This window comes from Aegilops tauschii, chromosome 4 (assembly GCF_002575655.3).
Source record: "Aegilops tauschii subsp. strangulata cultivar AL8/78 chromosome 4, Aet v6.0, whole genome shotgun sequence".
Classification (NCBI taxonomy): domain Eukaryota; kingdom Viridiplantae; phylum Streptophyta; class Magnoliopsida; order Poales; family Poaceae; genus Aegilops; species Aegilops tauschii.
Window position 1 is genome coordinate 381,058,133 of NC_053038.3, and position 25,170 is coordinate 381,083,302.

The 25,170-nt window shown below is 49.9% G+C and overlaps 1 protein-coding gene across 1 annotated transcript; it reads left to right on the forward strand.

The window, feature by feature from the left end:
* Positions 1-211: 211 nt before the first annotated feature.
* On the forward strand, positions 212-4,968 carry LOC141021333 (uncharacterized). Its single transcript, XM_073496779.1, has 2 exons — positions 212-1,663; positions 2,445-4,968. Exon 2 carries the CDS (start codon positions 3,997-3,999, stop codon positions 4,723-4,725), a length of 729 nt encoding a protein of 242 aa, XP_073352880.1. The 5' UTR covers positions 212-1,663; positions 2,445-3,996; the 3' UTR covers positions 4,726-4,968.
* The last annotated feature ends 20,202 nt before the right edge of the window (positions 4,969-25,170 follow it).

Here is a 25,170-nt window from a genome sequence, read left to right on the forward strand (position 1 = left end):
ATTGTTGATTGGAAATGATATAGAATTTCTGGATAGCATAAAGGATACTTGAACAAGAGTTTTTCAATGAAAGACCTCGGTGAAGCTGCTTATATATTGGGCATCAAGATCTATAGAGATAGATCAAGACGCTTAATTGGACTTTCACAAATGTAACGCCCCGAGACCGACGCTCCGATTGCCTTCCTTGTTTGGTGAGTCAGCTGTGGTTTATTTGTGTGTTGCATTCATCATCGCATCATTTGCATTGCATCGGCACTTCGTTGCCGCCATGTTTTAAAAACTTGCATCCGCTCGTAGTTGCCGCGTCCCCCCTTGCGTTCGTTGACCGTTCTGAGTCTAACCGGATTTTCGCTTCTCTCTTGTCTGACCGTTTGACCCTCTCTGCACAACCACCAACCCCCTCTGGCGTGCGTCCGAAAACTTCCCTGAACCCGAGCCGGACTGTTGTGACTGTTGGGTCCGGATCATCCCCTAACATCTACGAAACATCTCCGTTTTCTTATTTGGACTCCCTATCTAATTTTCTCGACCGCCCGATTATGATCGGACGGACCGAGTAACCCCTTCCCAATCCCCTACCTACTTAAATAGACCAACCCTAAATTCTAGGGGATTTGTCCCTGCCGCCGCCGCCGCACTCATCTCCCACCTCGGGATCTCCTCCCAACCAGCCACCACCGAGACTTCCAAATCCATCGATCCAACCTCTCCTCTGCCCAAGCGCCGAGGGCACCCATCCTCGCACCGGTGGCCGTCGGCCAGCAGCAGCAGCCCCGCGTGCTGCCCGGGCCTCCCCTGCATCCTCGTCGTTGTTCGCGCGTCCCGCACCTGATGCACCGAGCTCCTCCAGCTCAACCCCGTCCGCCGAGCTCCCTGCCGCGCCGAAGTCCCATCGCTTCCCTTGTCTGCGTCGACTGCCCCAAGCTCTGCTCCATTCCATCGCCTACACTCCAAGTTCCTGCCGCCTGCTTCTTCTTCGACCGGCCACGGAACCGCCTGCGCTGAGGTCCAGCCGGATCTGGACGCCGGTGCCCCGTCCCGGACCTCCTGCGATGCCCGTCGCCGGAGCTCCTCCTTGCCCGGTGAGACGCCCTGTCGCCGCTCCTGTGTTTTTCCCCTTCACCTTCTCTGTCTCACGTCTCCCTCTCTCTTGGCTTCCCGATGCAGCGCCCGGAGGACGCCGAGCTGTCGACGCACCTCCCCAACCCTCTGTATCGCCTGGATCCGGAAGGGTCCATGCCTCCCCTGCCGCCGGCGCCGCCAAGTCCTGCTGCAGCCGCTCCCCTGCTTCCCCTGCACTTCTGCTGCCGCCGCTTCCGCTCGTGCGAGACGAATGAGTGCTTCGTCCGCCTCCCCAAGCCGCCGCCCTGGCCTCGGATCCGGCCAGTTCCCGTGCGCCCTCACTCCGCCAAGTCCCCTCTTCGGATCTCGCCGCGAGACGCCCGCGCCGAGTCCAGCGCCAAGCCGCCGCCGTTGCCCCTGTTTCCTGCCGCTGCACCGCTGCTGCCTTCTTCGTCCACAGGCGTAGGTGCTCGCGTTGACCGCGTCAACCAGCGGCTCGTCCCGCGCCTTTGCTCGCTGCGTTGACCCGATCTGGCCTCCTCGTTCGATCCAGCGCCCCTTCCAGCCCTTCTACTCCACCGACCGGCCCAAGGCCAGGGTGAGCAGCGCCCCTGGCCCTCTATTGGGCTAGTCAGATGCGGCCCGTACCATGTTTTTTCCCAGTTCTGCAATTTGCTATTTATCCAGAGAACGACTGTTTTACAGAAAAACCCTTGCACTTCATGCATTTAATAACTCCACAACCGTGCATCGGATTAAAACAAACTAAATATGTAAAATGCTTAGAATTTTGTGTAGATTAATAATTTGCCACTTTCATCCCATGTTAAAATGTTTAAAATGCTGTTTATTTAATTTTGCATAAATGCCATATTAAAATGATTTAATTCATAACTAATTAACCGTAGCTCGGATTTTAATAAACTTCATATGTAAATGGGGTAGAAAAATGCCTAGTTTAACATGGTGCACTTCATTTTGCTGTTTAAAAATATTAAAATTGCGTTTATGGCAGAACAGTACCAATCCCAATATATGGACATGAGCATTTTCCGGAATTGTTGTTGTTTGTTTCCGGCCTCATTTAACTTGCTTAAATAGGTAGTTTCCTTATGCTTCACCTCTTGCCATGGTTAACAACATTTAACATTGTTGGGTACATAACCGAGAGAGAACTAAATAATTGATGTGGTGTTTCGTCAATATGCAACTCGTTGCATATTGAGCTCCACTTAATTTGTAGTGTTGTTTGTTGCATTTTGCCATGCCATGCCTCATTAAACCGGTCATGCATCATATTTGTTTTTGCATCATGTCATGTGTATGTGGTGGTTGTTTACTATGTTGTTTGTTTCTTTCCGGGTTGCTTCTCTCGTTAGCTTCGGTTTCGTTCCGGAGTTGTGAGGATTCGTTCGACTACGTCCGCTTGTCTTCTTCATGGACTCGTTCTTCTTCTTTGCGGGATCTTAGGCAAGATGACCATACCCTCGAAATCACTTCTATCTTTGCTTGCTAGTTGTTCGCTCTATTGCTATGCCGCGTTACCTATTCACTTGCTCTTCAAGCCTCCCAAATTGCCATGAACCTCTAACCTTTGTCACCTTCCTAGCAAACCGTTGTTTGGCTATGTTACCGCTTTTGCTCAGCCCCTCTTATAGCGTTGTTAGTTGCAGGTGAAGTTGAAGATTGCTCCATGTTGGATTATGTTTATGTTGGGATATCACAATATCTCTTATATTATTAATGCATCTATATATTTGGTAAAGGGTGGAAGGCTCGGCCTTATGCCTGGTGTTTTGTTCCACTCTTGCCGCCCTAGTTTCCGTCATACCGGTGTTATGTTCCTTGATTTTGCGTTCCTTACGCGGTTGGGTGATTTATGGGACCCCCCTTGACAGTTCGCTTTGAATAAAACTCCTCCAGCAAGGCCCAACCTTGGTTTTACCATTTGCCTACCTAAGCCTTTTTCCCTTGGGTTCTGCAGACTCAACGGTCATCTTTATTTTAAACCCCCGGGCCAGTGCTCCTCTGAGTGTTGGTCCAACCTGTCAGTCGCCGGTGGCCACCAGGGGCAACTCTGGGCTGGCCTACCGGAAGCTTGGACAATCCGATGTGCCCTGAGAACGAGATATGTGCAGCTCCTATCGGGATTTGTCAGCACATTCGGGCGGCTTTGCTGGTCTTGTTTTACCATTGTCGAAATGTCTTGTAAACCGGGATTCCGAGACTGATCGGGTCTTCCTGGGAGAAGGTTTATCCTTCGTTGACCGTGAGAGCTTATGATGGGCTAAGTTGGGACACCCCTGCAGGGTATAAACTTTCGAGAGCCGTGCCCGCGGTTATGTGGCAGATGGGAATTTGTTAATATCCGGTTGTAGAGAACTTGACGTGTGGCGGTTGATTGGACGTGGGCGTCTCCGCTACCCCACGCTGCCTCGGCAACTGCTTGATTTGACAAAAGGCTGGCGTAGATAGAGCTTGCCTTCATTGATTCTTCCTCGCCTCGCTCCAGATCCCCTTTCTCGCTCCTCGCCACCGATACCTCCAGATCTGCTCCAATCTCGCTCCGCATCTGCGACCCATGGCGCCGCGCAAGACTAAGCCCTCCTCGGCGCCGGCTTGGTACGAGCCAACTCTGGAAGCACCCACCATCACAGAAAATAGCCTTGCCTCCGCGCGCCTGCTGACGGCGGGGGAGAGCAATGAAGGGGGCAAGACGGAGCTCCGGCTTGCCTCCGACGTGCCGGAGCCCGAGGGAAGCACCTTCTTCCCCTTCTTCTCGAGCAGCATCGCCGTCGGGCTGGTTCCCCCTTCTCCGATTTCTTTTATGAGGTCCTTGACCACTACGGGTTGCAGGCGTTGCACCTCCACCCCAACTCTATCCTCCTCCTGTCCATCTTCGCCTACTACTATGAGGCGTACTTGGGTGTGATGCCATCCGTGGCGCTTCTACGCCACTTCTTCTTCCTTCGCGTCAGCGATGGACACATCTTCGGGTGTGCCAATTTCATCGCATCGGGCAAGGCCAACTCAATCTCGAGCACCGGGAAGAGGGCCGACAACATCCGAGCCAAATGGGTCATGATGGACGCCAAGCGCGCCCATCCGCATTTGGTGTTGCCGATGGAGGCGCCCCAGTTCAACAAAGGGTGGCCTCGTGCGGAGCCTGCTGATGAGCGGACGTCGACGGTGTTGGAGCAGATGCAGATCGACCTGAAGCCGGGCAACGCGAAGGCGGTGAAGGTCACAGGGGCCACGCTCCTGAGGGAGTTCTTGATGTTGTGCGTCGCCCCGCTTCAGGCGCGTGCGCGCCCCTTGTGGAAGCTCGAAGATGAAGAAGAAAAGACCCGCCTGAGGCCAGGGGCCCTGCCTGGCGACGAACTGGCTGCTATCCTGTGCCTCATAGTTGGGGACAACCAGGAGTACCCGCCGAGCGCCTTCACTCCTTTGTTCCTCCGCAAGGACTGGGAGCCACTTGTACTTTCCAGGCCGACCTTCAACGCACGCGGGCTGGTGCCGCCTGCGCTCTCTGGAGCCCCTGCAGCATTGAAGCCGATGGAGGTGTCCTCCGACGAGTCCGGCGGGGGGAAGGAAGAGGAGGGAGACTCGGAGGCGACCCTCGAAGAGATGGGGGAAAACTCCCCCCTTGAGCAAAGCTGAAATCCTCCGCGCCCTTCCTAACGACGCCGAAGTCGAGGCCTGCCAGGAGGAGGGAGAACCGCCCGTCGTCCCGACGAGGAGTAGGTCGTCACTGATCCCACGGGATGCTGCCTCCGCCTTGGCGCCGCCCGGAGCTGTCTCCAGCTCTCCTGCCGCGCCGCCTTCTGCCACTGGGGCCCGCACGCCCACTTCCTAGGCCCCGGTGCTTTCGGGCTTCAAGCTCCCCAAGCGGAAGGTGGAATACGTCGCGGTGGATCGGTAAGTGCCTTGAGCTTCGTCTTGTCCCTACCTGTACTTGTTTTTTTCCTGATTTTCACCCTTGATCAGGCTGACACCTTCGGCGAAGAAAAGGAAGGGGATACGGCGGCCGCGCCTCCCTCCGCAGGGAAAGGAGGCAGCAACACCCACACCTCCCCGGCCCGGTCGCCCTCGCGAGGCCAGTAAGAGCATCGCCGGGAAGAGTCAGCCCCCATGGCCCCTCTGGCTCCTGAAGTGCCGGCGTCTGGCTCGGCTGAAGAGGTTCTGATTGCTCCGGAACCCGCAGTCTCCCGAGCCCTAGTGACAGCGTCGCCTCCTCCCACTGCTGCACCTCCACTCCCAGGTTCTTCTGCTTCTGCTGCTGTCCTGGAGCGTGCTCTTTCGGAGATGACCCAGCTGCAGGCAGATCTCCTGAGCGCGGATGCGCGCCTGGTGGCCGGGCACCTTGAACTGGCCTCTGGCTGGCTTCACTCCGACTCGGCGGTTCGCGCGGCGCTGAGCCAGGCTGCGGTGTCTTCCGAGAAGGATAAACAGAGCGCCGCCAATGCTGCAGCCGACCGTGAGGCGGCATTGAAAGACACCAAGGCTGCCCGCGACCGCTGCCAAGAGCTGGAGGACGAGTTGAAGAACCTGCGCGACAAGCATTCCAAAGAAGCACGCGGCCGCCTGGCGAAGGAGGAGGAGATGAAGGCCCGAGAGGACGCCATCAAGAACCGTGATGCTGAGCTGGAGGAGCTGGGGAAGACGCAGGCTGCCGAGCGCAGCCGGCTGGAAGAGCTGGAGAAGAAGGTGAAGGCGAGGGAGGCCGATCTTGATGCCAAGGCGCGGGTCCTAGCTGAGGACCGCGTGGCCTTTGCTGATCTCGAGGAGAGGTCTCGCGTGGCACTGAAGACGCTCTACGAGCACGGCTTGGAGAGGCGGCTGACCACTGATGAGGATGGCCCTGCCCTGCTGCTCCCCCTCTTGGTGAAGGCGCTCGAGGAAGTCGTGGACGGTATCTATCCCATGGCGGAGGCAGAAGCTCGCGTTCTGTCTTCAGCGGCATTGACTCGCGTCTTCAGCCTTCTGTACCTCCGCGACCCCAACGCTTGTCTTGATGAGCTGCTGGAGCCTGTGGCTGACGATCACTGTGCATCCGCCGCCGCAGCCGTACAAGGTCAGGTCGAGGCCCTGCTGAAGAAGTTCCGCGGCTTTGTCTCCGCACCCTTGTCCGGCGATGCCGCCGATCCTGCGGCTGGTGGTGCAGGTGAAGGCGACGTTACTCAGGGAGGAGCATCTTTTGCAGGTGGTGGCGGTGTCCAGGGGTGACCCGCGGCTACTTTCCTGTTCCTGTAATATGCACCAGGCCTCATGGAGGCGTTAAACTTCTCATTTGGTATTGTGAGGACAATATGTTTTGTAATATTTGCTTCGAGATTTTGCGATTTTCTTCCTATTTGCTTTATGTTTTGCGTCGGCAGAGCCCGGCCCCGCGCATACCTCAACCGCCATTGGGCCGACTGGAGACCAGGACGGACCAAGGAGTGAGGGGCTACGTGACCAGTTAGGCTCCTGAGTCGCGATGCTCAGGAGTCCCCCTTGACGCGCAAATAGCTTATAGGGAGAGTACGCGAGGATAGACTAATGTTCTACGTCGGCAGAGCCCGGCCCCGCGCATACCTCAACCGCCATTGGGCCGACCGGAGACCAGGACGGACCAAGGAGTGAGGGGCTACGTGACCAGTTATGCTCCTGAGTCGCGATGCTCAGGAGTCCCCCTTGACATGCAAACAATCTCCATACCTTCCCTCGCCGAGCCCTCGGGAGGGGCGTGCGACGACCAGGTCCGGGAGACCTGTTTGGGCGGCGTGCGCTTGGGCGTGACCCGAGAGCAGCCCCCAGGCCCGGGAGGCCTGGTTGGGTGGCGTACGCTTGGGCGTGACTCAAGCGCAACCCCCGTGTCCAGCCCCCTCGCGCGGCTCTCCCGAGGGGAGGCGTTGCGGTGAGGCTGGACGCTGGGGCTCCCTGAGGTTGGTACGACCGTGGAGCCGCCCTCAGTTGTTTATCACCAGCACAGAGCATAGCGCTTCCGCTTGTGCACGGGCATAGCCGCTCCTCGGTAGTGTCGACGGCCAGCGCGGAGCATGGTGCTTCCACTTGTGCGTGGGAGGGGGGCCCCCTCCGGGAGGAGCCCCCGGGGCGTGTACAGCCCCGCCCTGACACGTGGCTTGCACGACAGGGCTGCGAGGTGTATCTGGGCACTCGTGAGCTAGTGCGGGACTCACGAGGCCCTACCTCAAGGCGGGTTGCGCCTGGTCTTGAGTCTTCGATGGCTGTGTGTTCCTGCGAGACGGTTAGGTGCAAGCGCTCTACGTCCTCAGGTCCCGGCCCTCGAGCGAGCTCAGCCGCCGCTGGTATGCCAGGTCGCGATGCCGTGGTCAAGGCCAGGGGTGAGGGCTGGAGAGCCAGTAAGAGCTCCTAAGTCACGATGCTCAGGAGCCCCCCTTTTAACGCGCAAGCGGATTGCATCATAGAGGGGTGGACTCGTGGCGGGTGGCAACTGAGCAGGTGATAATCATAGGCAGATTAAGCATGGAAGACAAATCAGCTTGGGTAAATGCAGAAAGATACGTGCCACTGGGTCAGGCCTGAGCGGCTTGGGGATGATGCAGCCCGAGGGGTGCCCCAACAGAGTAAACTGAAGACATAAGCAAAAGGGATACATGCCAGAGGGACGGACCCACGCGGCCTGGGAATGATGCAGCCCGAAGGGCGCTCCCAACTAAATGAACTTGGAAAATGTCACCTGGTTCTGTCGACGAAGGAGAGTTGGTGCAGCTGAAGGTACGCGGTGAAGGAATGGCTCCTCACGAGTCACCAGGACCCTGAGCCTCGGGAGGCACTGGGGGCTCAGGTGGTTCCCTGAGGACCATCTCCATTTCTACCAGGACAACGTGATGCCTGGCCTCCTGAGCTGCCAGGACACGCCGCATGTTGCACTGATTGTTGGGGAACGTAGTAATTTCAAAAAAAATTCCTACGCACACGCAAGATCATGGTGATGCATAGCAACGAAAGGGGAGAGTGTTGTCCACGTACCCTCGTAGACCGAAAGCGGAAGCGTTAGCACAACGCGGTTGATGTAGTCGTGCGTCTTCACGATCCGACCGATCAAGTACCGAACGTACGACACCTCCGAGTTCAGCACACGTTTAGCCCGATGACGTCCCTCGAACTCCGATCCAGCCGAGTGTTGAGGGAGAGTTTCGTCAGCACGATGGCGTGGTGATGATGATGATGTTCTACCGACGCAGGGCTTCGCCTAAGCACCGCTACAGTATTATCGAGGTGGACTATGGTGGAGGGGGGCACTGCACACGGCTAAAAGATTAAATCAATTGTTGTGTCTCTAGGGTGCCCCCCTACCCCTGTATATAAAGGAGCAAGGGGGGAGGTGCGGCCGTCCAGGAGGGGGCGCGCCAGGAGGAGTCCTACTCCCACCGGGAGTAGGACTCCCTCCCTTTTCCTTGTTGGATTAGGAGAAGAGGGGGAAAGAGGTGGAGGAGAAGAAGGAAAGGGGGGCGCCGCCCCCTTCTCCTTGTCCTATTCGGACTAGGGGGAGGGGCGCGCGGCCCTTGCCTTGGCCGCCTCTCCTCTTCTCCACTAAGGCCCACTATGGCCCATTAACCCCCGCGGGGTTCCGGTAACCCCTCCGGTACTCCGGTAAAATCCCGATTTCACCCGGAACACTTTCGATATCCAAACATAGGCTTCCAATATATCAATCTTCATGTCTCGACCATTTCGAGACTCCTCGTCATGTCCGTGATCACATCCGGGACTCCTAACAACCTTCAGTACATCAAAACATATAAACTCATAATATAACTGTCATCAAAACTTTAAGCGTGCGGACCCTACGGGTTCGAGAACTATGTAGACATGACCGAGACACGTCTCCGGTCAATAACCAATAGCGGAACATGGATGCTCATATTGGCTCCCACATATTCTACGAAGATCTTTATCAGTCAGACCGCATAACAACATACGTTGTTCCCTTTGTCATCGGTATGTTACTTGCCCGAGATTCGATCGTTGGTATCTCAATACCTAGTTCAATCTCGTTACCGGCAAGTCTCTTTACTCGTTCCGTAATACATCATCCCGCAACTAACTTATTATTTGCAATGCTTGCAAGGCTTAAGTGATGTGCATTACCGAGTGGGCCCAGAGATACCTCTCCGACAATCGGAGTGACAAATCCTAATCTCGAAATACGCCAACCCAACAAGTACCTTTGGAGACACCTGTAGAGCACCTTTATAATCACTGAGTTACGTTGTGATGTTTGGTAGCACACAAAGTGTTCCTCCGGTAAACGGGAGTTGCATAATCTCATAGTCATAGGAACATGTATAAGTCATGAAGAAAGCAATAGCAACATACTAAACGATCGAGTGCTAAGCTAACGGAATGGGTCAAGTCAATCACATCATTCTCCTAATGATGTGATCCCGTTAATCAAATGACAACCCATGTCAATGGCTAGGAAACTTAACCATCTTTGATCAACGAGCTAGTCAGGTAGAGGCATACTAGTGACACTCTGTTTGTCTATGTATTCACACATGTATTATGTTTCCGGTTAATACAATTCTAGCATGAATAATAAACATTTATCATGATATAAGGAAATAAATAATAACTTTATTATTGCCTCTAGGGCATATTTCCTTTAGTCTCCCACTTGCACTAGAGTCAATAATCTAGTTCACATCACCATGTGATTTAATACCAATAGTTCACATCGTCATGTGATCAACACCCAAAGGGTTTACTAGAGTCAATAATCTAGTTCACATCGCTATGTGATTAACACCCAAAGAGTACTAAGGTGTGATCATGTTTTGCTTGTGAGAGAAGTTTAGTCAACGGGTCTGCCACATTCAGATCCGTATGTATTTCGAAAATTTCTATGTCAACAATGCTCTGCACGGAGCTATTCTAGCTAATTGCTCCCACTTTCAATATGTATCCAGATTGAGACTTATAGTCATCTAGATCAGTATCAAAATTTGCATCGACGTAACCCTTTACCATGAACCTTTTTGTCACCTCCATAATCGAGAAACATATCCTTATTCCACTAAGGATAATTTTGACCGCTGTCCAGTGATCTACTCCTAGATCACTATTGTACTCCCTTGCAAAAATTAGTGTAGGGTATACAATAGAACTGGTACACAGCATCGCATACTTTATAGAACCTATGGCCAAGGCATAGGGAATGACTTTCATTCTCTTTCTATCTTCTGCCGTGGTCGGGCTTTGAGTCTTACTCAATTTCACACCTTGTAACATAGGCAAGAACTCTTTCTTTGACTGTTCCATTTTGAACTACTTCAAAATCTTGTTAAGGTATGTACTCATTGCAAAACTTATCAAGCGTCTTGATCTATCTCTATAGATCTTGATGCTCAATATGTAAGCAGCTTCACCGAGGTCTTTCTTTGAAAAACTCCTTTCAAACACTCCTTTATGCTTTGCAGAATAATTCTACATTATTTCCGATCAACAATATGTCATTCACATGTACTTTTCAGAAATGCTGTAGTGCTCCCACTCACTTTCTTGTAAATACAAGCTTCACCGCAAGTCTGTAAAAAACTATATCCTTTGATCAACTTATCAAAGCGTATATTTCAATTCCAAGATGCTTGCACCAGTCCATAGATGGACCGCTGGAGCTTGCATATTTTGTTAGCACCTTTAGGATTGACAAAACCTTTTGGTTGCATCATATACAACTCTTCTTTAATAAATCCATTAAGGAATGCAGTTATGTTTATCCATTTGCCAGATTTCATAAAATGTGGCAATTGCTAACATGATTCGGACAGACTTCAGCATAGATACGAGTGAGAAACTCTCATCGTAGTCAACACCTTGCACTTCTCGAAAAACCTTTTGCGACAATTCTAGCTTTGTAGATAGTAACACTACTATCAGCATCCGTCTTCCTCTTGAAGATCCATTTATTCTCGATGGCCTGCCGATCATCGGGCAAGTCAACCAAAGTCCACACTTTGTTCTCATACATGTATCCCATCTCAGATTTCATGGCCTCAAGCCATTTTGCGGAATCTGGGCTCACCATCGCTTCCTCATAGTTCGTAGGTTCGTCATGGTCAAGTAACATGACCTCCAGAACAGGATTACCATACCACTCTGTTGCGGATCTCACTCTGGTTTACCTACGAGGTTCGGTAGTAACTTGATCTGAAGTTACATGATCATCATCATTAGCTTCCTCACTAATTGGTGTAGTAGTCACAGGAACAGATTTATGTGATGAACTACTTTCCAATAAGGGAGCAGGTACAGTTACCTCATCAAGTTCTACTTTCCTCCCACTCACTTCTTTCGAGAGAAACTCCTTCTCTAGAAAGGATCCATTCTTAGCAACGAATATCTTGCCTTCGGATTTGTGATAGAAGGTGTACCCAACTGTCTCCTTTGGGTATCCTACGAAGAAACATTTCTCCGATTTGGGTTTGAGCTTATCAGGATGAAACTTTTTCTTATAAGCATTGCAACCCCAAACTTTAAGAAACGACAACTTTGGTTTCTTGCCAAACCACAGTTCATACGGTGTTGTCTCAAACAAATTTAGATGGTGCCCTTTTTACGTGAATGCAGCTGTCTCTAATGCATAACCCCAAAACTATAGTGATAAATCGGTAAGAAATATCATAGATTGCACTATATCCAATAAAGTACGGTTATGACGTTCGGACACACCATTATGTTGTGGTGTTCCAGGTGGCACGAATTTGTGAAACTATTCCACATTGTTTTAATTTGAAGACCAAACTCGTAACTCAAATATTTGTCTCCGCGATCAGATCGTAGAAACCTTCTTTTCTTGTCACGATGATTTTCCACTTCACTCTGAAATTCTTTGAACTTTTCAAATGTTTCAGAATTATGTTTCATCAAGTAGATATACCCATATCTGCTCAAATCATCTGTGAAGGTCAGAAAATAACGATACCTGCTGCGAGCCTCAACACTCATCGGATCGCATACATCAGTATGTATTATTTCCAATAAGTCAGTTGCTCGCTCCATTGTTCCGGAGAACGGAGTCTTAGTCAGCTTGCCCATAAGGCATGGTTCGCAAGCATCAAGTGATTCATAATCAAGTGATTCCAAAAGCCCATCAGCATGGAGTTTCTTCATGCGCTTTACACCAATATGACCTAAACGGCAGTGCCCCAAATAAGTTGCACTTATCATAATTAACTTTGCATCTTTTGGTTTCAATATTATGAATATGTGTATCACTATGATCGAGATCCAACGAACCATTTTCATTGGGTGAGTAACCATATAAGGTTTTATTCATGTAAACAGAACAACAATTATTCTCTATCTTAAATGAATAACCGTATTGCAATAAACATGATCAAATCATATTCATGCTCAACGCAAACACCAAATAACACTTATTTAGGTTCAACACTAATCCCGAAAGTATAGGGAGTGTGCGATGATGATCATATCAATCTTGAAACCACTTCCAACACACATCGTCACCTTGCCCTTAACTAGTTTCTGTTCATCTTGCAATTCCCGTTTCGAGTTACTATTCTTAGCAACTGAACTAGTATCAAATACCGAGGGGTTGCTATAAACACTAGTAAAGTACACATCAATAACATGTATATCCAATATACCTTTGTTCACTTTGCCATCCTTCTTATCCGCCAAGTATCTAGGGCAGTTCCACTTCCAGTGACCAGTCCCTTTGCAGTAGAAGCACTCAGTTTCAGGCTTAGGTCCAGACTTGTGCTTCTTCACTTGAGCAACAACTTGCTTGCCGTTCTTCTTGAAGTTCCCCTTCTTCCCTTTGCCCCTTTTCTTGAAAATAGTGGTCTTGTCAATCATCAACACTTGATTCTTTTCTTGATTTCTACCTTCGTCAATTTCAGCATCACGAAGAGCTTGGGAATCGTTTCCGTTCTCCCTTGCATATTATAGTTCATCACGAAGTTCTAGTAACTTGGTGATAGTGACTAGAGAACTTTGTCAATTACTATCTTATCTAGAAGATTAACTCCCACTTGATTCAAGCAATTGTAGCACCCAGACAATCTGAGCACATGCTCACTGGTTGAGCTATTCTCCTCCATCTTGTAGGCAAAGTACTGTCAGAGGTCTCATACCTCTCGACACGGGCATGAGTATGAAATATCGATTTCAACTCTTGGAACATCTTATATGCTCCGTGGCGTTCAAAACATTTTTGAAGTCCCGGTTCTAAGCCGTAAAGCATGGTGCACTAAACTATCAAGTAGTCATCATACTGAGCTTTTGTCAAAACATTCATAACGTCTGCATCTGCTCCTGCAATTGGTCTGTCACCTAGCGGTGCATTAAGGACATAATTCTTCTGTGCAGCAATGAGGATAATCCTCAGATCACGGACCAAGTCCTCATCATTGCTACTAACAATTTTCAACTTAGTTTTCTCTAGGAACATATATAAAACATAGGGAAGCAACAACGCGAGCTATTGATCTACAACATAGATATGCTAATACTACCGGGACTAAGTTCATGATAAATTAAAGTTCAATTAATCATATTACTTAAGAACTCCCACTTAGATAGACATCCCTCTAATCCTCTAAGTGATCACGTGATCCAAATCAACTAAACCATAACCGATCATCACGTGAAATGGAGTAGTTTTCAATGGTGAACATCACTATGTTGATCATATCTACTATATGATTCACGCTCGACCTTTCGGTCTTAGTGTTCTGAGGCCATATCTGCATATGCTAGGCTCGTCAAGTTTAACCTGAGTATTCTGCTTGTGCAAAACTGGCTTGCACCCGTTGTAGATGGACGTAGAGCTTATCACACCCGATCATCACGTGGTGTCTGGGGACGACGAGCTTTGGCAACGGTGCATACTCAGGGAGAACACTTTTATCTTGAAATTTAGTGAGAGATCATCTTATAATGCTACCGTCAATCAAACCAAGATAAGATGTATAAAAGATAAACATCACATGCAATCAATATAAGTGATATGATATGGCCATCATCATCTTGTGCTTGTGATCTCCATCTCCGAAGCACCGTCATGATCACCATCGTCACCGGCGCGACACCTTGATCTCCATCGTAGCATCGTTGTCGTCTCGCCAATCTTATGCTTCTACGACTATCGCTACCGCTTAGTGATAAAGTAAAGCATTACAGGGCAATTGCATTGCATACAATAAAGCGACAACCATATGGCTCCTGCCAGTTGCCGATAACGCGGTTACAAAACATGATCATCTCATACAATGAAATTTAGCATCATGCTTTGACCATATCACATCACAACATTCCCTGCAAAAACCAGTTAGATGTCCTCTACTTTGTTGTTGCAAGTTTTACGTGGCTGCTACGGGCTGAGCAAGAACCGTTCTTACCTACGCATCAAAACCACAACGATAGTTTGTCACGTTGGTGCTGTTTTAACCTTCACAAGGACCGGGCGTAGCCACACTTGGTTCAACTAAAGTTGGAGAAACCGACACTCGCCAGCCACCTGTGTGCAAAGCACGTCGGTAGAACCAGTCTCGCGTAAGCGTACGCGTAATGTCGGTCCGGGCCGCTTCATCCAACAATACCGCCGAACCAAAGTATGACATGCTGGTAAGCAGTATGACTTATATCGCCCACAACTCACTTGTGTTCTACTCGTGCATATGACATCTACGCATAAACTAGGCTCGGATGCCACTGTTGGGGAACGTAGTAATTTCAAAAAAATTCCTACGCACACGCAAGATCATGGTGATGCATAGCAACGAGAGGGGAGAGTGTTGTCCACGTACCCTCGTAGACCGAAAGAGGAAGCGTTAGGACAACACGGTTGATGTAGTCGTACGTCTTCACGATCCGACCGATCAAGTACCGAACGTACGGCACCTCCAAGTTCAGCACACGTTCAGCCCGATGACGTCCCTCGAACTCCGATCCAGCCGAGTGTTGAGGGAGAGTTTCGTGAGCACGATGGCGTGGTGACGATGATGATGTTGTACCGACGCAGGGCTTCGCCTAAGCACCGCTATAGTATTATCGAGGTGGACTATGGTGGAGGGGGGCACCGCACACGGCTAAAAGATCAAATCAATTGTTGTGTCTCTAGGGTCCCCCTGCCCCTGTATATAAAGGAGCAAGGGGGGAGGTGCGGCCGGCCAGGAGGGGGCGCGCCAGGAGGAGTCCTACTCCCACCGGGAGTAGGACTCCCTCCCTTTTTCTTGTTGGATTAGGAGAAGAGGGGGAAAGAGGTGGAGGAGAAGAAGGAAAGGGGGGCGCCGCCCCCTTCTCCTTGTCCTATTTGGACTAGGGGGGAGGGGCGCGCGGCCCTTGCCTTGGCCTCCTCTCCTCTTCTCCACTAAGGCCCACTATGGCCCATTAACCCCCGGGGGGTTCCGGTAACCCCTCCGGTACTCCGGTAAAATCCCGATTTCACCCGGAACACTTTCGATATCCAAACATAGGTTCCAATATATCAATCTTCATGTCTCGACCATTTCGAGACTCCTCGTCATGTCCGTGATCACATCCGGTACTCTGAAAAACCTTCGGTACGTCAAAACATATAAACTCATAATATAACTGTCATCAAAACTTTAAGCGTGCGGACCCTACGGGTTCGTGAACTATGTAGACATGACCGAGACACGTCTCCGGTCAATAACCAATAGTGGAACCTGGATGCTCATATTGGCTCCCACATATTCTACGAAGATCTTTATCGGTCAGACCGCATAACAACATACGTTATTCCCTTTGTCATCGGTATGTTACTTGCCCGAGATTCGATCATCGGTATCTCAATACCTAGTTCAATCTTGTTACCGGCATGTCTCTTTACTCATTCCGTAATACATCATCCCGCAACTAACTCATTAGTTGCAATGCTTGCAAGGCTTAAGTGATGTGCATTACCGAGTGGGCCCAGAGATACCTCTCCGACAATCGGAGTGACAAATCCTAATCTCGAAATACGCCAACCCAACAAGTACCTTTGGAGACACCTGTAGAGCACCTTTATAATCACTGAGTTACGTTGTGATGTTTGGTAGCACACAAAGTGTTCCTCCGGTAAACGGGAGTTGCATAATCTCATAGTCATAGGAACATGTATAAGTCATGAAGAAAGCAATAGCAACATACTAAACGATCGAGTGCTAAGCTAACGGAATGGGTCAAGTCAATCACATCATTCTCCTAATGATGTGATCCCGTTAATCAAATGACAACCCATGTCAATGGCTAGGAAACTTAACCATCTTTGATCAACGAGCTAGTCAGGTAGAGGCATACTAGTGACACTCTGTTTGTCTATGTATTCACACATGTATTATGTTTCCGGTTAATACAATTCTAGCATGAATAATAAACATTTATCATGATATAAGGAAATAAATAATAACTGTATTATTGCCTCTAGGGCATATTTTCTTCACTGATAGGCTGACGCCACGCTCGGCAAGCCGAAGGGCATGCGAACGTAGCTGTGTGGTGGACGCTCGCAACGGCCCACGCGCGAAGGCCAGAAAGGCTCCTCAGATGCGGCCCTGTTGAGTCCTGGGACGTCGATGTAGACGCGTAGCCCGGCATCCTTGCCTGGATGGGGAGCTGCGCCTCGTGAGTGGAGATCACCGCGCATGGCCTTGCGTCTTGCAGTTCCTGAGTGGTCTTGGTGATGAACTCCTGAGCGGTGGGCACTCCTTGCCCTGTGTTCTCCTGAGGGAAATGTGCCGCGAAGCACGCCTACAAGTGGTGCCCAAGTGCCTCCCTCGTGAGGTTGGCAAGGTCTGAGGCCCTCAAGAAGAGAGCCCCCGAGCCCTGCCCGAGGAGGGCGCCGGGCGCGCCTTCCTATGCGATGGAGGGAGGCGCCCCTGGAGCGGGCGCTGATCCTGACGAGGCTCCAGCCGCGACGCCATCCTCCTGAGGTCCGGCACGGCGCAGCTGCTTCTTCTTCTTGGGGAGGGCCATAGGAGGGCCCTCGCTCTTGCTATCGGGGTCGTCGATTGCGGCAGCTTGAAAGGCGCGCTCGAGGGACCACACTGCATCTCTCTCTTCACATGGGACCGTGATGATTCCGCCGCTTCCTGGCATCTTGAGGACATTGTAGCCGTGGTGTGTCACCGCCATGAACTTGGCCAGGGCTGGATACCCGAGGATGGCGTTGTACGGCAGACGGATGTGCGTGTCGTCGAAGTCGATGAGCTCGGTGCGGTAGTTCTTGCGTTCTCCGAAGGTGACAGGGAGGCGGACCTGCCCTATTGGTGTGGTGGAACCATCAGTCACTCCTGAGAAAGGCTTGGTAGGCTGAAGCTGCTCATACAATACTTGGAGGTTGTCAAACGTGTCGATGGACAGGACGTTGAGCCCTGCGCCGCCATCGATGAGGGTCCTGGTAACTTGCACATTGCTGATGACTGGTGAACAAAGCATTGGGAGAGCGCCAGCGGTGGCTGCGCACTTGAGCTAGTCTGCCGAGTTGAAGGTGATGGCGCACTGGGACCACCTGAGCGGGTGCGTGGCCGCGAGCTTGGGGAGGACTGCATTCACCTCACGAGCGAACTGTTTGAAGATACGTTGCGAAGCTGGGGCTTGAGCGCCGCCCAAGTTGCAGGCGATTGCACGCAGCTCTTGGAAGCCCCCAGCCCCCTCGTCCTGATGGTGGTCGTCATTCCTTTTTGGTGGTGGCGGCAGCGGGGGAAGATAGGCGTTTCCCTGAGGACGATCCTCACGAGGCTGGTCCCTCCAGGCGCCCTCGCGAGGATGGTGCTGCCAGCGGTCCTCATGAGGCATGTCGCGCCACTCTTGGCGTGGGCCACGGTTGTCCCAGCGTCCGCCTCCACGTCCTCCTCCTCGGTCGTAGCCCTGGTCGCTGCGCTCGGGGCGTCGACCGAAGCATCCTTCGCGAATGGCTCTGAGCTCTTGACAGTCACTGGTGTTGTGGGTGTTCAGGTTGTGGAAGGCGCAGAACGGCCGGTTGTTCTTGGATGACTCGGGCTAGTCTCTGCCCCGCTAGGTGTCCGGCTCCGCTGCGAGCACAGCTGCTTCCTTGCGCTTCACATCCTTGGCCTTGGCCTTCTTCTCCTCTGCGCCCGCAGGTGGCAGCTCGAGGAGGGAGAGGCGCCCCTCCTCAGTCCTTGCGCACTTGGTCGCCAGGTTGAACAGCTCATGAGATGTGCACAGCTCCTCATGGATAGCGATCTCCTCCTTCATCTTGATGTCGCGGACGCCGTCAGAGAACGCGGAGATGATGGCCTCGTCCGTGACCTTGGGGATCTTGAGGCGAGTGTGGTTGAAGCGCTGGATGTACTTCTGGAGGGTCTCTCCCGGTTGTTGCTTGATGCGGCGCAGATCGCCCGCGGCCTGCGGGCGGTCGCGGGTGCCCTGGAAGTTGGCGACAAAGCAGTCGCGCATCTCGTCCCAGGAAGAGATCGAGCCCGGTGACAGGTTCAGGAGCCAGGAGCGGGCACCATCCTTGAGAGCCATGGGAAACCAGTTCGCCATGACTTTCTCATCGCCGTTGGCTGCTTCGATGCTCAGCTCGTAGAGCTGCAGGAACTCCGCGGGGTCGGCGGTGCCGTCGTAGCGAGGAGGCAGATCCGGCTTGAACTTGCCCGGCCAGGCGACGCTACGCAGCTCGGGGGTGAAGGCGCGGTAGTCGGCCGTGGTTGCTGGGGCCCGTCTTGGAGGTGGAGCTTGGTCTTGATGAGGTCCGCGCGCCGCCACCGCAGGCAGCGCGCGGTCTTGGCGAGGCGGCGCAGGGAGCGCAGGTGCAGCCTCTCGCGGCCGAGGGATTTCTTGGCAGCTTCTCTCTTCGTGCGCGGGCACCGGGCGTGGTGGGTCCCGCCATGGGGCCGCGCGCCTTGGCGCCAAGGCACAGTCTTGGGGCAGAGGTGGTGGAGGCGCTCCGTAAGCCACGTCGCCCGTGGCCAGCGAAGGGCGTGGCAGAGAGAGGGACGGCACTGGGGAGCCCCCTGCGGCGCGGACGAGCTCGGCGACGCAGTCGAGCCAGTCCTCGTAGAGGTCGTCGACCGGGCGGTAGCGCAGGAGCTCGTTCGCCATGAGGAGCGCGGCCTGCGCGTCCATGGGAGCGCGACGTGCGTGGGACGAAGAACCGGCTGGGGTCAGCGATGGAGTGGCGGTGCGGCCGTCTGATATGTCCATTTTGCATCATGCTTTTATATCGATATTTATTGCATTATGGGCTGTTATTACACATTATGTCACAATACTTATGCCTATTCTCTCTTATTTTACAAGGTTTACATAAGGAGGGAGAATGCCGGCAGCTGGAATTCTGGGCTGGAAAAGGAGCAAATATTAGAGACCTATTTTGTACAACTCCAAAAGTCCTGAAAATCCACAAAAGTTATTTTTGGAAATAATAAAAAATATTGAGCGGAAGAAATACGTCAGAGGGGCCTCCACCTGGCCACGAGGGTGGGGGCGCGCCCTACCCCCTGGGCGTGCCCCCTGCCTCGTGGGCCCCCTGTTGGCCCTCCGGTGTCCATCTTCTGCTATATGAAGTCTTTCGTCCGAAGAAAAATCATAAGCAAGCTTTTTGGACGAGGCTCAGCCGCCACGAGGCGGAACCTTGGCGGAACCAATCTAGGGCTCCGGCAGAGCTGTTCTGCCGGGGACACTTCCCTCCGGGAGGGGGAAATCATCGCCATCGTCATCACCAACGCTCCTCTCATCGGGAGAGGGCAATCTCCATCAACATTTTCACCAGCACCATCTCCTCTCAACCCCTAGTTCATCTCTTGTATCCAATTCTTGTCTCCAAGTCCGGGATTGGTACCTGTAGGTTGCTAGTAGTGTTGATTACTCCTTGTAGTTGATGCTAGTTGGTTTATTTGGTGGAAGATCATATGTTCAGATCCTATATGCATATTAATACCCCTCTGATTATGAACATGAATATGCTTTGTGAGGTTACGTTTGTTCCTGAGGACATGGGAGAAGTCTTGCTATTAGTAGTCATGTGAATTTGGTATTCGTTCGATATTTTGATGAGATGTATGTTGTCTATCCTCTAGTGGTGTTATGTGAACGTCGACTACATGACACTTCACCATTATTTGGGCCCAGAGGAAGGCATTGGGAAGTAATAAGTAGATGATGGGTTGCTAGAGTGACAGAAGCTTAAACCCTAGTTTATGCGTTGCTTCGTAAGGGGCTGATTTGGATCCATATGTTTCATGCTATGGTTAGGTTTACCTTAATACTTTTGTTGTAGTTGCGGATGCTTGCAATAGAGGTTAATCATAAGTGGGATGCTTGTTCAAGTAAGAACAGCACCCAAGCACCAGTCCACCCACATATCAATTTATCAAAGTACCGAACGCGAATCATATGAACGTGATGAAAACTAGCTTGACGATAACTCCCATGTGTCCTCGGGAGCGCTTTTCTCTATATAAGAGTTTGTCCAGGCTTGTCCTTTGCTACAAAAAGGATTGGGCCACCTTGCTGCACTTTATTTACTTTTGTTACTTGTTGCTCGTTACAAATTACCTTATCACAAAACTATCTGTTACCTATAATTTCAGTGCTTGCAGAGAATACCTTGCTGAAAACCGCTTATCATTTCCTTCTGCTCCTCGTTGGGTTCGACACTCTTACTTATCGAAAGGACTATGATAGATCCCCTATACTTGTGGGTCATCAAGACTCTTTTCTGGCGCCGTTGCCGGGGAGTGAAGCGCCTTTGGTAGGTGGAATTTGGTAAGGAAAAATTTATATAGTGTGCTGAAATTTACTGTCACTTGTTACTATGGAAAGTAATCCTCTGAGGGGCTTGTTCGGGGTATCTTCACGCCGACCAGTAGAGCAAAGAGTTGCTCCTCAACCTACTGAACCTACTGAAAATGAAAATGTCCACTTTGAAATTCCTTCGGGTATGTTAGAAAAACTGCTAGCTAATCCTTTTGCAGGAGACGGAACAAAGCATCCTGATGAGCACCTAATATATGTGGATGAAGTTTGTGACTATTTAAGCTTGCAGGTATACCCGGTGATTTTATTAAGAAGAAGGTCTTCCCTTTATCTTTGAAGGAAGATGCATTGACATGGTATAGGCTATGTGCTGATACGGGGTCATGGAACTACAAACGATTGAAATTGGAATTTCATCAGAAATTTTATCCTATGCATCTTGTTCATCGTGATCGCAATTATATATATAATTTTTGGCCTCGCGAAGGAGAAAGCATCGCTGAAGCTTGGGGGGGGGGCTTAAATCAATGTTATATTCGTGCCCCAATCCTAAGCTCCCAAGAGAAATAATTATTCAAAGTTTTTATGCTCGGCTTTCTGATAACAATCGCACCATGCTCGATACTTCTTGTGTTGGCTCTTTTATGATGAAGACTATTGAATTCAAATGGGGATTTATTGGATAGAATTAAACGCAACTCTGAAGATTGGGACCTCGACAAAGGTAAGGAGTCAGGTATGACACCTAAGTATGATTGTGTTAAATCTTTTATGTATACCGATGTTTTCCGTAAATTTAGCACTAAATTTGGACTTGACTCTGAGATAGTAGCCTCTTTCTGTGAATCTTTTGCTGCTCATATTGATCTCCCTAAGGAGAAGTGGTTTAAATATCATCCTCCCATAGAAGTAAAAGTAGTTGCACCTATTAAAGTTGAAGGAAAGACTGTTACTTATAATGATCCTATTGTTCCTACTTCTTATGTTGAGAAACCACCTTTCCCTGTTAGGATAAACGATCATGCTAAAGCTTCAACTGTGGTCCGTAAAATCAATATTAGAACTTATACGCCTCCTGAGCAAATCAAAGTTGAACCTAATGTTGCTATTGTTAAAGATTTCTTGGCTGATAATATTGATGGGCATGTTATTTATTTCTGTGATGAAACTGCTGGAATTGCCAAACCTTGTGCTAAAGATAAACATAGACCTATGGTAGGCATGCCTATTATTTCTGTTAAAATAGGATATCATTGTTATCATGTACTACAAAAAAATACACTTCCGTGATGATACGTGTTTGTCACAGTAGGTTGAGTTTTCTGTCATGCATGTACATCCATGACAAATTTATGACAGAATCAAGATAGTCATACCTGTGCTGTCGTAGAAGTGTTCCATGACATTGCCAAAATTATCATCACGGAAGTGTCCACTTCCATGACGATAAATCGCGCGTCACAGAAATGCTTTCGTTAAGGGTGACCGACACGTGGCATCCACCGTAACGGAACGCCGTTAAGCTATCGGGTCGGGTTTTGGATCCGATAACCCGTTAACAGCCGCGACCAATGGGGATTTTCCACATGTAAAATCATCATTGGCTGGAGGAAACACGTGTTGGCTCATCGTTGGGACAGATGTCATCCACTCATTGGACAGAAGGCGCCTATGATAAGTCGACACGTGGCACGGCCCATCAAGTTTAAATGGGCCGGCCCAACTAAAGGCCCACAAGATTTTGCGGACCATAATGGCCGGCCCAGCTAAAGGCCCACGAGATTTTGCGGACCATAATGGGCTGGCCCAGCTAAAGGCCCACAAGATTTTGCGGGCCATAATGGGCCAGCCCAGGTAAAGGCCCACAAGATTTTTGTGTGCCATAATGGGCCGGCCCAGGTAAAGGCCCACAAAATTCTTGCGGATCATAATGGGCTGACCCAGCTAAAGGCCCACGAGATTTCGCCGACTCTAATGGGCCGGCCTAGCTGTAGGCCCACAAGATTTGGAGGACCCTAGTAGGCAGGCCCATTAACTGGCTGCCATGTTTTGGGCCAAATGCCGGCCCATATTTGATCCGGTCCATTAATGGCCTGCCACGTTCCGGGCCTAATAATGGCCCATATGAGATCCGGCCCGTTAAAAGCCTCCCACGTACTGGGCCAAATCACGGCCCAGATCAGGTCCGGCCCTTTAAGAGGCTTTGGCCTCAATTATGGCCCATATCCGATTGGGCCCGTTAACTGGACGCTATGCTTTTGGGCCCACTTGCTAAAGGCCCATTTAGTAATTCGGCCTAATATTAGTTTCGGCCTGTTAAGGGCCCGTTTAACATTTTGGCCCTATATTAATTTCGGCCTGTTAAAAGCCCGTCATATAGTTGGGCCTAACTACGGCCCGGTTTGCATCCGTCCTGCTCGCAGCCGATATCTGATTGGGCCAAACAAGGACCGAGACAATTTTGGCCTGTTAAAAGCCCGTGATTTGATTCACACAATCATGGTCGGGGTCCATTTCGGGCTGCTGCCGGCCCGTGAGCTGTTCGGCACGTTTCAGGCCCAACCTACTTCTCAGCCTCCTAAAAGCCCATTGAGTTTTCTTATGAGAAGAGGGCCGGGGGTTACTCAGCCTATTAAAGGCCCGAATCTACCAGTGGGCCAGTTTGACGAGGCCCATGATGCGGATCATACATCGTGATTGCATAACGGCCCGATTATGTACCGTAATTTTACGGTTTGGCCGGTTTACTGCGAAGACAGGATATATATACAGTAAAATAACTGTAGCATCGTGAATAAGAAAAACCTAGACTATACAATAAAGAAATTACGGCATATTACATCCATTGGGCATCAAAGTTCACCACTATGATAATAAAGCACAAGCAGACAGCAGATTACATACACTGGGCATCAAAGATCGCCACCAGTGCAAATAAACACGCCGACAAAATAATATACAAAACTGACAGCACTTCAATAGAGTTTAAGAAAGGTTAGCCCTGCTGGCGAGCTGCAGTGCAACCACCTGAGCAAGATGATGAGACTGTGCTTGTTCAACACTTATATCTTCCTCACTCTGAAAGATAAACAAGCAGACAGATGACAGGTTTTGCACATAAAAGTATCAGTGCTGACAACTCATCACATTTCTTACTGACGAATAAAGTGACACAGTTTAAAATTGCATTAACACAATATGGTATTGTTCAGGTCAAGACATGGCAGGAAATGACATTGTGAAGGAGTTGGCAGCTTCACGACACCACTGGATTACAGATCAAGAACTCATAAGTATCAATGGTTAGTGTGCTGTCAATTTATCCCATTTCAGATTGGCAAATAAAGAGACGGTTTAAATAATAGTAGAATGATATGACATTGTTCATAGTTAAGACATTGCAGAATATGACATTGTGTTGTAGTGGGTAGGTTCACCACACCACTGGATTACGGATGAAGAACAGAAGCATACATGCAGCGCAAAAGAAGATCACTTGCTCTGTATAGTTTAATTTACATGGTATGAAGAAGGAACTTGGTTGTACAACTGAAAACTTCAATTGAGAAGGACAAACTTTTGTTTATGAACTACATAATAAACTTTAAACATGCGATTTGATGCAAACACCAAAAATAAACAGCTGTTGCAGTCATGCCTAACCAAATATACACAACAAAGTTTGAAGGCTTGAGAAGGACAAACTTACATTACTAGTGAAGACAGGCTCTATAAAGCCCTTGTCCATGCTGATGGGGGGGGCAATTCAAGAAATTTACCACAGAATCTTCTTCATAAGCATTGCCTTTATTCTACATTTTGTTAAGAGTAAATATAGATGTGATAATATACGAAAAAATGGAGAATATTTAAGATAAGATGAAGAGTGATGCTACATAACCAAGTAGCTATAAATGTATGTGCAGCGATACAGGCAAAAGGCACAGCCAAGAGCAATGCACAGCTAAACTTCTTCAGTACCAACCTTATGGTAAGAGTAAATATAGATTTGATGTGTAGAAAATGGAGGGCAAAGGAAAATAAGCTGCAGAGTGATGGTATATGAACAACTACCTGTCAATATAAGTACACTGATAAAGGACAACATGTACTTACAAGAACAATGCAGAGCTAAAAAATCATTGGCATTGGATATATTCCACACTAATGTAACCATTCATACAGATCAGATAATTTGGAGCGAACAATTGATAAGCAAGCTATCATGCATACTGCTGTCACATAATGAACAAGGTATGTATGCAAGTACAGTGATACAGGACAACAGGTACTAACAAGAGCAAAGCAGCGGGCAGCATATTTGCGATATCCTGTCATTCTTTTCAAACCGGAACTCTTCTTTGAGCAGATTTCCTGCAAAAA